The sequence below is a fragment of the Eptatretus burgeri genome, chromosome 7 (assembly GCF_056783735.1).
Source record: "Eptatretus burgeri isolate ZD-2024b chromosome 7, Ebu_testis_v1, whole genome shotgun sequence".
Classification (NCBI taxonomy): Eukaryota; Metazoa; Chordata; class Myxini; order Myxiniformes; family Myxinidae; genus Eptatretus; species Eptatretus burgeri.
Window position 1 is genome coordinate 45,827,096 of NC_140967.1, and position 14,111 is coordinate 45,841,206.

At 38.6% G+C, this 14,111-nt stretch overlaps 1 protein-coding gene across 1 annotated transcript in view; it reads right to left on the minus strand.

Annotated features, from left to right (window-relative positions):
* KRI1 (KRI1 homolog) overlaps positions 1–14,111 on the minus strand; it is a 90,771-nt gene that overhangs the window by 43,994 nt on the left and 32,666 nt on the right. The window contains exons 10-17 of the mRNA XM_085888316.1: positions 8,640–8,794; positions 8,000–8,095; positions 7,539–7,787; positions 7,144–7,210; positions 6,913–6,998; positions 3,276–3,345; positions 2,984–3,090; positions 2,813–2,877 (exon numbers count right to left, since the gene is read on the minus strand). Coding sequence (XP_085744442.1) covers positions 2,813–2,877; positions 2,984–3,090; positions 3,276–3,345; positions 6,913–6,998; positions 7,144–7,210; positions 7,539–7,787; positions 8,000–8,095; positions 8,640–8,794 — 895 coding nt within the window. The remainder of the gene's footprint in view (positions 1–2,812; positions 2,878–2,983; positions 3,091–3,275; positions 3,346–6,912; positions 6,999–7,143; positions 7,211–7,538; positions 7,788–7,999; positions 8,096–8,639; positions 8,795–14,111) is intronic.

Below are 14,111 nucleotides of genomic sequence, written 5' to 3' on the forward strand. Positions count from 1 at the left end.
TGTGAGAAAGAAACTCCAAAGAAAGAATGGTTAAGTGATTATCATAAAAGTTTTAATATTAAAGGTAAATCAACAGAAAAGTTATTAACAACATTCTATGATAAAGAGGGATATGTTTTGCATCAGAGAAGCTTAAAACAGTTTTTGAGAGAAGGATTGAGAGTAGCTAAAATTCATAGAGTTTTAAAATTTAAACAAAGTCCTTGGGTGAAAAAGTATATTCAATTTAATACAGATATGAGAGCAAATACAAAAGTAAAATTTGAAGGGGACTTTTATAAATTAATGAATAATGCTGTATTTGGAAAGACTATGGAAAATGTTAGAAACAGACAAAACATTAGATTCGCAACATCTTGGAAAGAAGCTTCGAGATTGATAAATAAACCAAGTTTTGAGAGAGAAGAGGTTTTTTCAGAGAACTTTTCTGCAATTCATATGAAAAAGGAAAGTATTGTAATGGATAAACCAATTTATATTGGAACAGCAGTTCTTGATTTATCAAAGATATTGATGTATGATTATTTGTATAATGACTTAAAGAAAGAGTATGGTGAAAATGTTTCATTGTTGTATATGGATACTGATAGTTTTATCCTAGATATAAAAACTGATGATGTTTATGAAGATATGAAGAAAAATATTGGAGTATATGATACAAGTAATTTCAGCAAGAAGAGTGAGTTATTTTCCAAAAAGAATGAAAAGGTTATTGGTAAGTTTAAGGATGAGTTGGGTGGAAAAGTAATGAGTGAGTTTATTGGATTGAGAGCAAAGGCATATGCTTATAAGTATGGTGAACAGATTGATAAGAGGTTAAAGGGAATAAAGAAATATGTAATAAAGAAATCAATAACTTTTAGAAATTATTATAATTGTTTGATGAATAAGAAAGAAGAATATAGGAAAATGAATACAATAAGAAGTTATAAACATAACATATATAGTGAAGAAGTAAATAAAAAGGCATTAGGAGCCTTTGATGATAAGAGATTTATTTTAGATAATGGAATAGATTGTGTTCCATATGGATATTGTATGATAGAGTGTATAAAATAGATTATGTTTTAACGATGGGAAGATGGGTTAGGGTTTTTAAGGGCTACCGCTGGTTTTTCACAATATATAAATGGTTAAACCAAGTATTAATCAAACTAAAGAGTGGAGAAAATCTCAGTCTTGGTATATAAATGGAAAACATAATGAATGTGAAAAATATCAAATAAGTCTTATTGAAAAAATAACTAAAACAAAGGTAAATAAAACAAATAAGCGAATTAATTTAAAAACTAGTAAGTTAGAGGATGTAAAGAAAAAATGAATATCCTTGAATGGACTGAAAACTTTGATGGTTATCAATTGAACAATGAAAAAACAATTTACTATAATCTCAAAATGATATGTGGCTCAGGAGGTGGTCAGATGAGAGCATTAAGAGAAGTTTATCATTTCGTAATGGCACAAATGGGGTATCTTAAAAAATATAAAGATTCAAATGTTTTGTTTGTCAATATTTTAGATGGGGATTATTGTGCAAAGAAAATTAAACTATTGAAGGAATTTGAGAATGAACAAATCTTTATAGGTTCAATGAGTGAGCTGTTCAACCCCCAGGTGTTCAATTCAATGAGGTTCAACCTCCAGGTTAAAAGGGGAGACAAATAAATATACCTTGGGATAAAAAGGGGATTTATTTTTAGGGAAAAAAATATAAATCGCTGAAAATCCCCCATTCATTTACATGGGGAAAAGTGAGCCAGAATCAGTATTCTTACCCTACTTACGGGTTACCTCGCAAATAATTTCCGATTTTCCACAAGTATGCCGAGTCGATGTGTCCTTGGTGCTTGTATAGTAATGCAAACCGAGATGATTCCATGCTACACCAATGGCCAAAATAGCTTAAGTTTGCCAGAAATTGGACGAGGTTTGTCCAAAATACCCAAGTGTGGATCGGACCTTCAAAATGTTCGCTTTTGTGCTCGGAACATGTTACAGAGCACTGTTCTTAAACGGAGAAGCCTTGATTTGTGGTTATCCATCACCAATGAGGAGGCCATCCCAACGATTAAATGGAAGAAACAACCGCCACTCAAAACCAACACCATCTGTACCCAGCTACCTGTACATGGACGATTTGAGCAGTGAATCAAACAGCAGTTGCCATTGCCAGGCAGTTATCACAAGAGCACCTGAAAATAATCAACTAGAAGGGCACTCAGTGGAGCACATTCCTCCACCACGTAATTCCTGATCCACGAGAACATATCTGGCCAAATGCATTTTTAAGATATCGTGCTATGCATCGTTTTTGGCCCTATCTTTCAATGGTGAAAAATCACTTAAAAGAGTCTCGTGGTCAGATCCGGATTTGGATCTTCACCAAAATCTAATCAGTTCGTCCTTGTCACACACCCAACCTGTCCACAAAATTTCATCCGGATACATCCACAACTTAAGATATCCTGCACACAGACAAAGGGGTGAAAACAATCTCCTTCACCTTCGGTGGCAGAAGTAATTATCAATACAAATTTCTACAAGTCAAATGAACCACCGTCTATTTATAGTGGAGAGAAAGTATGTATGTATGCATCATACTACGAGATTTGACCGAGGCCGTGAAAACTTTCAGGGTCCGAGCCCATAGCAGACATATATTTATTTATTCGTCTATAACCTGTGGCTGCATTGAGGCAAGACATGGGTGGAACATGAATATACATTTTACATTCACACTTTGTTACATCACAACCCCAATGTTAGTTTGTCAATCAATAATAGCCCAATTAGCAGTGCAAGTTCAATGTACCTGTACATGCAGGTCTTGCGTAGTGAGCTCCACTGGTTCAACTCTCTATCGTCAGCAAAGATGATCTATGGCCACAATAGGTCACACAAGTCAATTCCAACTGCAAACAAGCTTCCAACAACTTTTTGTCCCATTCTGCCATCCCGTGAAGCCAGCACCCATCAGCCTCACCTCCTCAGGAGTCAAGCCAAAGTCATTCGGGATTACTTTACGGTATTTGAACCGGCAGGTGAGGTCATCCAATACATCCTCACAAGGGAGTCGATCAATAGCTGATGCTGAAAGATTGAGGCAAAATTAGGTATACTTACCCTTAAAGGTGTTTTGATGCATTTACCCTTGCAGGTAATTCTTTTTCAGTATTAAAAGCTTATTTAAAAGAAAGTCATCAAATGTAAATTTGGAATCAATTATTCTGCTGCAAGCTTTTCTTCCTCCAATCATTTAACATTTTCAGACATACTTTTCTTCTTGACTCCTCGAGTTTTCCTCTGCGGTGGGCGTTTTGCTGTTGGATCAAAATCCACATCCATCTGCAAAGATAAGTAAACAGCATCATTGGCTGTAATACCTCGATACGAAATCTGCTTTTCATTAACTCATTAGGTTCCATAGTTAAGCTGTATTTTATCAGCGAAGGAATCCACAACTACAGCTAACATGATTGCAATATTCATTTTGATGTAAAAATATGAATTGCTCAAAAAATAAAAATAAAAAACTTCTCCAAATGTGTATTATGCAGCCCCGCTCCAAGTGGGAGAGTGTATTACAAGTAACAGCAGGTTACAGTATTATAACGTAGTATCTGTGTGTGAAAACTATCGAATCGTAAACTACTTGGCCAATTTACATACATGCTCATTATTTCATGTACTCCTAAACTGCTGGATGAAATAAGTTGAAAAGTCTTGGTTGTACTCTGGGTGTGCATGGGAATGTTCCACTCAGTTGGGTTTGCTAACTCCAACATGTTTTTACTTTTTTATTTTTCATTCATCGTCGAAGCTCATGAAGGAGCTATAACATAGAACAGATCAGGACATAACAGAACAAAAGCAACAGGAGAAAGAGGAGCAAAACACCAACGGTGGGGTTGAGGGACACTTGGAGAAATAAGAAATGTGGGGAAGAATGGGAGTTAAGGGAGGACAACATGCATACAGAAGCAAACTGTAAAGTTGGAAAGAGGTGGGCTTGGGGAGAGTTAACGGGTGTCTAAAAGATCATGGTTTTGGATGGGGGATGATCTGAGATGGTGGTGAACAGCTGTCTTGAAGACCTGGAGGTAAGAATTGAGATTGAAGAGAATGTGGAAGTTGGTTCCACAGGAAGAAAAAGAACGAAGCGAAAAAAAAGAAAGAAAGAGGAATTTTCTCCCATTCTTCTTTGCATGATTTGCTCAAGCTCTGTAAAGTTGGAAAGGGAGCGTGAGTGAACAGCAATGTTCAGGTCTTTCAACAGATTCTCAATGGAATTCAAGTCTGGGCTTTGGCTGGGCCACTCAAGGACTTTCACGTTCTTGTTCTGAAGTCATTCCATTGTTGCTTTGGCTGTATGCTTGGGGTCATTGTCCCATTGGAACCAAAATTGTCACCGCAGTTCAAGGTCTTTTGCACTTTGAAGCAGGTTCTCCCCAATGATTTGCCTGTATTTGGCTCCATTCATTGTTCCCTCTATCCTTACAAGTCTCTCAGTCCCTGCCACTGAAAGGAATCCCCATAGCATGATGCTGCCACCACCATGCTTCACGGTAGGGATGGTGTTAGATGGGTGATGAGCTCTGCTCGGTTTTGTAGCTTGAGCACTTTGCATTCAGGACAAAGAGTTTAATTTTCGTCTCATCAGTCCATATAATCTTTTGCCTCATGCTCTCAGAATCTTTCACGTTCCTTTTTGCAAACTCCAGATGTTCTGTAATGTGCCTTTTTCTCAGGAGTGGCTTTCGTCTGGAAACTTTCCCATAAAGCCTAGACTTGTGAAGTGCTCCAGAGATTGTCCTTTCGTCACGTTCTCCCATCTCAGCAAAGGAACTCTGTTGTTCTTCGTCACCTCCCTGACCAAGGTCCTTCTTGCCCAGTTTCTCAGTTTGGTCAGATGGCCAGTTCTCGGAAGAGTCTGGGAAGTTCCATATTCTTTCCATTTCCTAATGATGGAGCTCACTGTGCTCTAAGGAACTTTTAACACTCTAGATATTGTTTTTACACCTTTCCCCAGATCTATTCCTGCTCACAAGTCTATCTCAGAGTTCTACGGACAGTTCCTTGGAATTAATGGTAGAGTTTCTGCTCTGACATGCACTGTTAACTGTTGGACCTTAAAGAGAAAGGTGTGTTTATTTCTAAATAATGTCCAATCAATTGAATTTGCCACAGGTGGACTCCAATCAAGTTAGACATATCAAGGATGATCAAATGAAATTGGATGCACCTGAGCTCAATTTGGAGTGCCATAGCAAAGGGGTTGAATACTTATTGATGCAAGATGTTTCAGATTTTTATTCTTAATTAATTTGCAAAAATTTCTAAAAATAAAAATGAAATAAAACGACACTGTCATTATGGGGTATCTTGTGTAGATCAGCGACAATTTTTTTTTAATTTAATCCATTTTAAATTCAGGCTGTAACAACAAAATGTGACAAAAGTCAAGGGGTGAATACTTTCTGATGGCATTATAGTTCCAATTAATTCATCACATATAATTTAGCAGGCAATACTATAATAAGAAGAAGAATAATTAATATATCAATTAATACAATGTGGTATATACAATATTTAATATAAAATACAATACATCAAGGCAGTACTACACAATAATGACGACTGCAGTGCCTCGGGATAGACAATATTTCGAGTCCGGTTGTTGTGTGCCAGAATTGTGAGCTTGGCGATATAGATGAGAAGATTTGTAATACTGCCTACCACCGGGTGGTGCTATACAATACACATTTACATAGAGAGAATTGGGGTGTTTCCCTCACCCTGAACCCCTTCCCCTGTTGGTTTGAAAATGTTTTCCTGCATCTCCATTTGCCAAGATAATTCCAACGGAATGCAATAGGATGGGGTTACTACCGATGGGGCCGATTCTATCGATGGACAACCAAACAGACAGGCAGACACAAAATACTATAATATATATATATACCCCCAGCCCAACCACCATTCTCAAATGCCGCTCCCGTAGGGAGTGGGTGCTACAAGTACTCATGAAATTCACTGGCTGTGCTATCCTACACAAGTATAGCTGCACAAATCATAAGAGCAAGGGAAAGACCTGCCATGTGTAAGCATTGTTTTTTGTTGTCTTTTTTTCCTCCACCTGTCCCATGCAGAAGTACCTTACCATACCTTTCTCAAAAATAAAAATGCAGAACTCAATCTTTCAGTTTCAAATCTACAGTATCATCAATACTATGAAGTTAACGTAGTAATTTCCTGCTTAACCCTCTAGAGCCCACGAAATGTTCTGGGTGAACAAAAAACACCCCTGGGGCTCGAGAGGGTTAAAAGGATTCAGAAAAACAAACTTTGCTTCGACAAGTGAAGGCTCACCAATCTCAGTTCGGGCTGTAATAAGTGTGTGACGAAGCAATGATTTTAGTTACAATAGCTAACTGCATGTTCTCGTGCAGGGTAAGATGACAGCCAGCTAGTTTCAACAGCTGCCATTGGGCAGTATACGATTGCTAACCACGTCACATTTAAACTGCATCAGGAGGGGCATTTCCTTCTCCCCAAGGATGCCAACCTATGGGGATTGTCCGTGCTCTATTCTTTTAAATGCTGAGCTTCAAGTAAGGAAGTAAAGTAGCACATACTATTTTTTAAAGTCTTTGGTAGGACTTGGCCGGGGTTCGAACCACCGACCTCCCGAACTCAGAGTGGATGCTCTAACAGTTACATCACTGAGTCTGGTTGACAACGATTAGCATCACCCTGCAAATTTGGTGGCAATTGACATTAAATTTTTTGGCAATGGCAGTTGTATGGACAATTCACAAGCCTTGCAAAAAAGCAATACGTTGCAATACCAGGATGGTGCTGCAGAATTAATATGTGATGGAAACAAAATTCAGTTTGAAAAGTTTCACTCACAACAAAGTTTGAGTCATCACAGTGTGGTTCATTCCAGTCTTTTGTCTCATCAGTTGTACCATCTTCGCAGGGCAGATCCCCATCATCTGAGGTGGGGAGGGAACAAATGTGTTGGGTCGGGTCGAATGTACACAGTTTTTTTTGGACTGAAGTTGCATTCCAAATAAGCATTTGAGATGGGAAAGGCGGATATGCAACTTAAGGTGGACACAGGTTAAGCACGTGACTTACCACACCATCCATTCATGTCTGGTTTTTTGCTTTCCACCTGCTGATAATACTCATCTCCAAAGTATTTCTGCAACATAATTTGAGACCGCATTTTCTGAGACCGCAAATTATATGGCAACAGTGGAATGCATCGACCCAGCTTGCATGCAATTGTGTATTGATGTCTTTATGGCCGTACACGATCAAGTATAAAGAATGTGTGCTTGTTTAAAAAAAAAAAAAAAAAAAAAAAAAGTTGGGCTAACAAATTCGGCCATTAAAAAATAATTAATTAAAAGGTCACTTTTATGATACAGGTACAATGAACCATTTTCAGTTTGTTAATTCTTTCTGGGAGTGTTAATGAAAAGGTGAGTTGTCATGATTTACGATGGTGAAATCTAACTGTTCCTCACCGCCATCATTTGATCATGCATTGTGGGATCAAAATCTCCGTCCAGTTCTTTCGTTTGAAAAAGATTCCCCACTTCTTCACTCTCCATTCCCTCCGGTTTTTGCTCCAAGTCGTTTCCATCCCCCTTAACCTGAGCTCTGCACTCGCTCCAGCCGTGTGCAGCATCCCACAGCTTTTGTAGCTTCTCTGCGGCCACTTCTTGTTGCAGTCTCTCCAAGTGCCGTAACTCCGCAAAACGCAATTCTTTCTCCTGCACACGATGACGATCATTTGCAGGAACAGCAGCAACTGATAACCATAGTAATGTACTACCAACACAATTTGGTACTGGTATTGTTAGAGCAGTTGTTAGCAGTGCCAGTTTCATAGATTTGTAACCAGACTTCCCTATAGGATGAAAAGTATCAACCATTATATCCAATGATCTGAACTCAGCAAGTGAGGAAGACCGAACATTCACACCTGCCGTTTTCGTTCCTTTTTGGTTTCACGCTTCTGTTGTCGCCGTTTGTCTTTTGTTCGAACGGAGCCCACTGCGTTCCGTGCAAAGCTGCGAATCTATTAACAAACAAACAAATAGTGTGTACTTTTACACAACTCCCTCCTTTTTTCTCTAATATGGTTGACTTTCCAAAAGGAAAGATGAATGGGATAAAGCAATTCCCAAAAGGAAAGATGAACAGGGTAAATCAGTTCCACAAGGAAGCTCATACAAGTCATTAACATTTGTAGCTAAGAATCAGCCCTGGACAGATCACCACTCTATTGTAGGGAAGTGATACGACTTGAACTGCTTACTCAAAGCAGCCAAATAAATCAAACCCACTGATTAGAGCACTGAATCAAGGCTTTATTTACTGAACTACCAAACCACTCACCTGTCTGGGTGTGAGCAAAGATCAAGATCATTCTATTCTCCTATTCTACCAAAATCCTATTCTCCTCCACCCTCTTTTTCCAAAGACCCTTCCCTTCCTTTAATTTTGTTTTCTCAATTACTATTCCTCACCTGTATGTACATCATATTTCAATGGTTCCACCCTGGAGTCTGGCAAAATACTTTGAAGCATTCCATTTGCATAATCGTACAAACATTTCTTACCGTGCAGTTATCTGGCTCCACAAAACGGAAGTTCATCTTGCGCTCAAAGTCGTCCTGTTTCTTTAAAAACAAAAACCCCTCCTCATCAGAATCTTCTTCTTCCTCTCCCTCTTGACTTTCAAGCAATACATGTCCACCTTTGTCTTCATCTGAGCCTGCAGAGAAAGCAATGGTACACAAGGAAACTGTTATACTGCATCGAATCGACCAATAATGTGTGCAATTGTCTGAACATAGGCCCTTAAGTGGAGAGAAAAATATATAAATTCTGATTTCTAGTTTATACCAGAAGAGGATAAAACATGCTGGAAGTCATAATCAGACTGATCATGTCAAACCACTAAACTCAAAATCGATTTCTTTCTTTCTTTTTTTTATTGATTAAAAATTGTGCTCCTCAATAAAATGAACAATCAACCTCTGAATCTTCCCATACACATATATTCATACAAAACTTTTTTCCCGTAAATTTTTATTTCACATTTTACTTTAGGGATGGACAAGTGTGTTCACAAGTTATTTATATATACTAGTACATATATATATTTTTTTTAATCAGTCAATGGACTTCTGATGGTAAGGATGGCACAGACACTCCATGGGATTAATATAACACAAATCCTCAAAAAAAATTACCCCCGTGTGGGGGTGACGGTCATCTCTACAATGTTTTTTTTACTATCATAATCGATGAACCGTTGCCAGATATCTCCTAAAATGACAGACTGGATAGGTTTTGAAAATGGCGACTTTCACAACTTTCGTGACCTTGACCCTGACCTCGAATCCGGGGAAAAATATGTCGTTGGATATCACTCATCGACCTCTACCCACATACCAAATTTCATCAAGATCGGAAGTAAAAAGTTTTCTTTGTATCGGGAGGTGTTTTTGACCATCTTCCAGGTTACGTGGCGGCCAAACGGGACGGAAATTCAAAAATACCCCCAAGAGGGAGTGCCGGTCACCTCTGCCAGAGGTCAAAAGAAACTGTGCCAGACTGGAATAGGGGCAGTTCATAAAGTACGTACGCTCTACTTCCGGGTTTCAAAACCACGCACCCCCCTCTGTATGCAGGCTAGTGACCACCCACCCACCCCCCTCATACATCGCTAATCGCTTGCAAAGCCAGCAGTTCCTTATGAACCGACGTTTGTAAACCATGACGATGCAGTCCCGAGCGGTGTAATTTACCTTTTTCTTTTAATATCACAGCACGTCAATTTTGAAAGTAAAAGTACAAATTGACATTCAAAACAATGTTAATGTCATAAATGAAAGTAAGTGTGCATGTAAGCTTGTATTCCATTGTTTTAGTTAAATCTGACAAAAGCTTCAAATGTAATATTTGTCTCGGAGAGTTCCAGTTCTTAATTTTTTAATACTGTTTTTTTGTATGTTCGTACTTTATGAACGGCCCATACGGGGAATAAGAACGAAGTTTGAAGGGCTATAAAATCGGAACGAGAGCAAATTTCAAAAAAATGGCTCGTGTTGTTCTAAATAATAGTGCATAGTATCTGAATAACTAATAACATTTGATCTCTTGATAAATGAGGGAGGAGATATGATTTGAAATCGACGATTTTCGCAACTTTGACAGCCTCGTGACGTTGACTTCGACATTGGACGACCTTGAAAGTTATATCGTTGTGCACGTCCCATCGACCTCTATCCATTCCACTATTGGTTATTTGTCTCCACTCTGTTTGATTGTGAACGGACGGACGGACAGACTTCGAGACTGGGGTTATTAGGTCATCTCTACTGAGATGATAGAGATGACCTAAAAATCTGTCCGGTTAGATACAAGATAATATTTTTTACTATCATAATCAATAAACAGTTGCCAAATATCTTGTAGAATGACAGACTAGATAGGTTTTGAAAATGGCGATTTTTTTATAACTTGCGTGACCTCGTGACCTTGACCCTGACCCTGGACAAAAGTTATATTGTTGTGCAATACTCATCGATCTCTACCCACATACGAAGTTTCATCAAGATCGGAAAGAAAAATTGTTGACGGACGGACGGATGGGCGGACATTTGGTCCGGCTTTGTTAAGTTATCTCGGCAGAGATGACCTAAAAAGGAGAAGGGCACTGTTGAGCGCATACCTCCGCTCCGTAATGCCTGATCCATGAGAACATATCTGGCCCAATACATTTTTGAGATATCGTGCTATATATCGTTTTTGAGCCCCATCTCTCAATGGTGAAGAATCATTTTTAAAATTCTAGTAGTCAGATCCAGATCTTCACCAAAATCTAATCAGTTCGTCTTGTCCCACACCAAACCTGTCCACAACTTTTTGAGATATCCTGTACACACAGACAGACAGACAGACAGACAGACAGAAAGTGGAGAAAACATAACCTCCACCTTCGGTGGCGGAGGTAAAAACATCTACCAAGATACAAACGCAAGCCTATAAAAGTTCCGATCAGTCTGTGAACGATTTCAAATCCAATAACATTCATGAAACTTTTGGACAGCATCACTGATACAAAACTGACTGATCCAAAATACACCGATTGTGATTGCTCTTATTCTTATTGCACGCCACTCCTTCCCAATTTCATACACAGGCAATGCATTACATCATCACCGGGTGACGAAGGAAGGGAGTACTCAGTTTTTACTCCGTTTGTTTGTTACTTGGCGAAATCTTCGATTTTGTCAAGTATGTTGGTCTGTTCCGTTTGTTTGTCTGGTCGTCCACAGCCCAAACGGCTGGACCAGTCGTTCTTAAATTTTTACACCTGATAGGCAATCCACCTGAGATGGTCTGCGTCCAAACCCCGTCTTAATCGGACTAAACGTCACAACGTGACGTCACACAACGTGAAAACACATTTTTGGACATAACTCAGTGACCGGAAGTCGTAGTGACTTCCATTTGACGCCAAAACAAACTTCAATGGAATATCTAAATGTTTTAAAATGCATGTTAGTACAAATTATGCACAGTTTTCGCAAGCGTATGACATCAAAGTTTTTAGATATTGGCATGATTTAAAAAAATTCTATTCGTTCTACAGGTCACAATTCTTAACAGATTTGGATGAAATTTTAACAGCTGATAGAAATCCACAGTGCAAAAAGATGACTTTTGGTGATGTTCAAATCAGGATCTGGATTCTGCATCACTTTATATTATCGCCCATTATAAACCAATGGGTAATTTTGTGAATTACACATGGCTATTTCTCAAACAGTTTTGCACTTAATATATTGAAACTTATACTGTCTATTTAGTCATGTAATATTAACATGTGTACAAAGTTTGATCGAAATTGACCCAAGGTCAAGGTCAGGATCACCCAAAACATGAAAAACACACATAAAATACATATTTTTGTTTTACAACATATTTCAAACCTGATAACGGGATCGTAAAGCTGGTTGAAAAGCAATGTTTCTTGGTATTTTCAAATATTTTCTACGATCAGAATGAAGGCAACAAGCACCGATAAGATGTTGAATGTCACATGGTGGCTTTAAATGAGTTGTGAAAATTTTGAATCTGCTGCCGTTACCATGACAACGCATGCCTGATAATTGTTATTTGTGACGTCGCGTCATTTTATTAATGTACGAACAAATAAACACCACACATTCCATGACATTACAGCTTGGACCACCACAAGGAAAGGTCAACTAATTCGCCAAGTGTCATGCAAAGCACGATTTTTTCATTTGTCTGTCTGTCCGGGTGATATCTCAGCCATCCATTGAGCGAGGAAACTGAAATTTGGGGACAAAAGTGAAGATGTGCTTTGGCAAAAATGCTATTTTTATTTTTTGATTAATCAATTAATTGATTCATTAATTGTTATAGATTTATTCATTACTTATTTATTTTGTTTCTCATCTGGGCAATATCTCAGGCACCTTTTGAGCTAAGAAGCTGATATTGGGACATGACAGTGAACAAGTGAATTGGCAATAAAGAGTGTTTTTGATTTATTGATTCATCAATTAATTATTTTTTGATTAATTACTTAATTTTCACAAAGTTAGATTTGGATTAAATGATGGTGGTTTGGGTATGCTACGAGCCAATTGATTAAGGAATTTTTTTACGATTATTATTTATTTATTTTAATTATGCAATTAATCAATCGAGTATTGTACACCGCTCCCTCCCAATTCCGTTTCCATGTGCTGCACGGGAGCATCGCCAGGCACCGAAGGCATCCTGACAATGTCGTGCGCTGGAGGATTTGTTATTTGTTTATTTGGCATGGGGGCGGTGTACTTTGAATGTCCTATGTGCTCTTAATCTTTTCAGATGGCCAAACTCAAAATTGGTTTACATTAAGGACTTGGTTTAAACACAAATCGACTGCATTTTATACTGGGATGGTCCATGACTACTCAAAATTTTTCACAACTTGAAAGGATTCTATGAAAGTAGGCATAACTGCTTAACTACACAATAATATGAAGGGAAACAAAGGGTGGGTGGGACCACGTGTCATCACAATCCGCCTGCTTGGGAGTGGGTCGCAGCGATAATTGCCTGAGGGCCAAGTACACCTAAATGGGTGTGGTTAACTGCGTAAAATGATGTGCAGTCCAGCAGTAGCGACACCAGAAAAATCAACCACTTTAGAAAACCTGTGGTTAACGGTAGAGTATTCCATGTAATCCGAAAACCATTGTTGTCAGACATATGATAATTATCTATACAGTACATGTTTTTAAAAACCCCCGAAAAACAAGAAACAGTCTCGATCAACACGGGTACATCTATTGGTTTTGTACTTTTTGAACACGAGTTCTGTGTTGTTCCATTTAGACAATTAATTTGCAATCAATGACGATTTAGTAAACAATGCACAAACTCCACCCACATGGAGGGTGGATAAACTGCTATATTCAGCAACGGAAGAAAAAAAAATCCTGTGCACCATTAAAAAATTACACAAAATGATACATGTACCAATAAATTATAATGGTCAGCCAACATGTGCTTTGACATGTTCCCCCGTTTACATCTGGAATTTGCACGTGTATACTGTGAAAAGCATGCACAAGTTGCCATACACATATACAGAGTCACGTGACGGTGCTACACGTGGTACTGAGCAAATTGCAATGCAGCACGATTTTGGTGAACCATCCGAGCAGTGAAAAACGCTTTTATTGACGTCAACGTCATAAACGTGATGTCACGCTTTTCCGAAAATGAACGTCTCCGTGCTATTGGCATGCTTGAGACAGGAATGTCACAAAATATCGTGGTTCGGTGTTTTCGTGCTCATCGGAAAACCATAAATCACTCTGGAGACATTATGAACAAACTGGCAGCATCAGAGACCGTCCACATTCTGGGCGACCACATGTGACGTCACATTGGCAGGATAACCATATCCGGTTGGTACACCTTCGGAATCGGTTCCAGCCAAAGTTTGACAGCTTGCAGCATCTCTGACTTGCAACCAATCAGTGCCAGAACTGTCA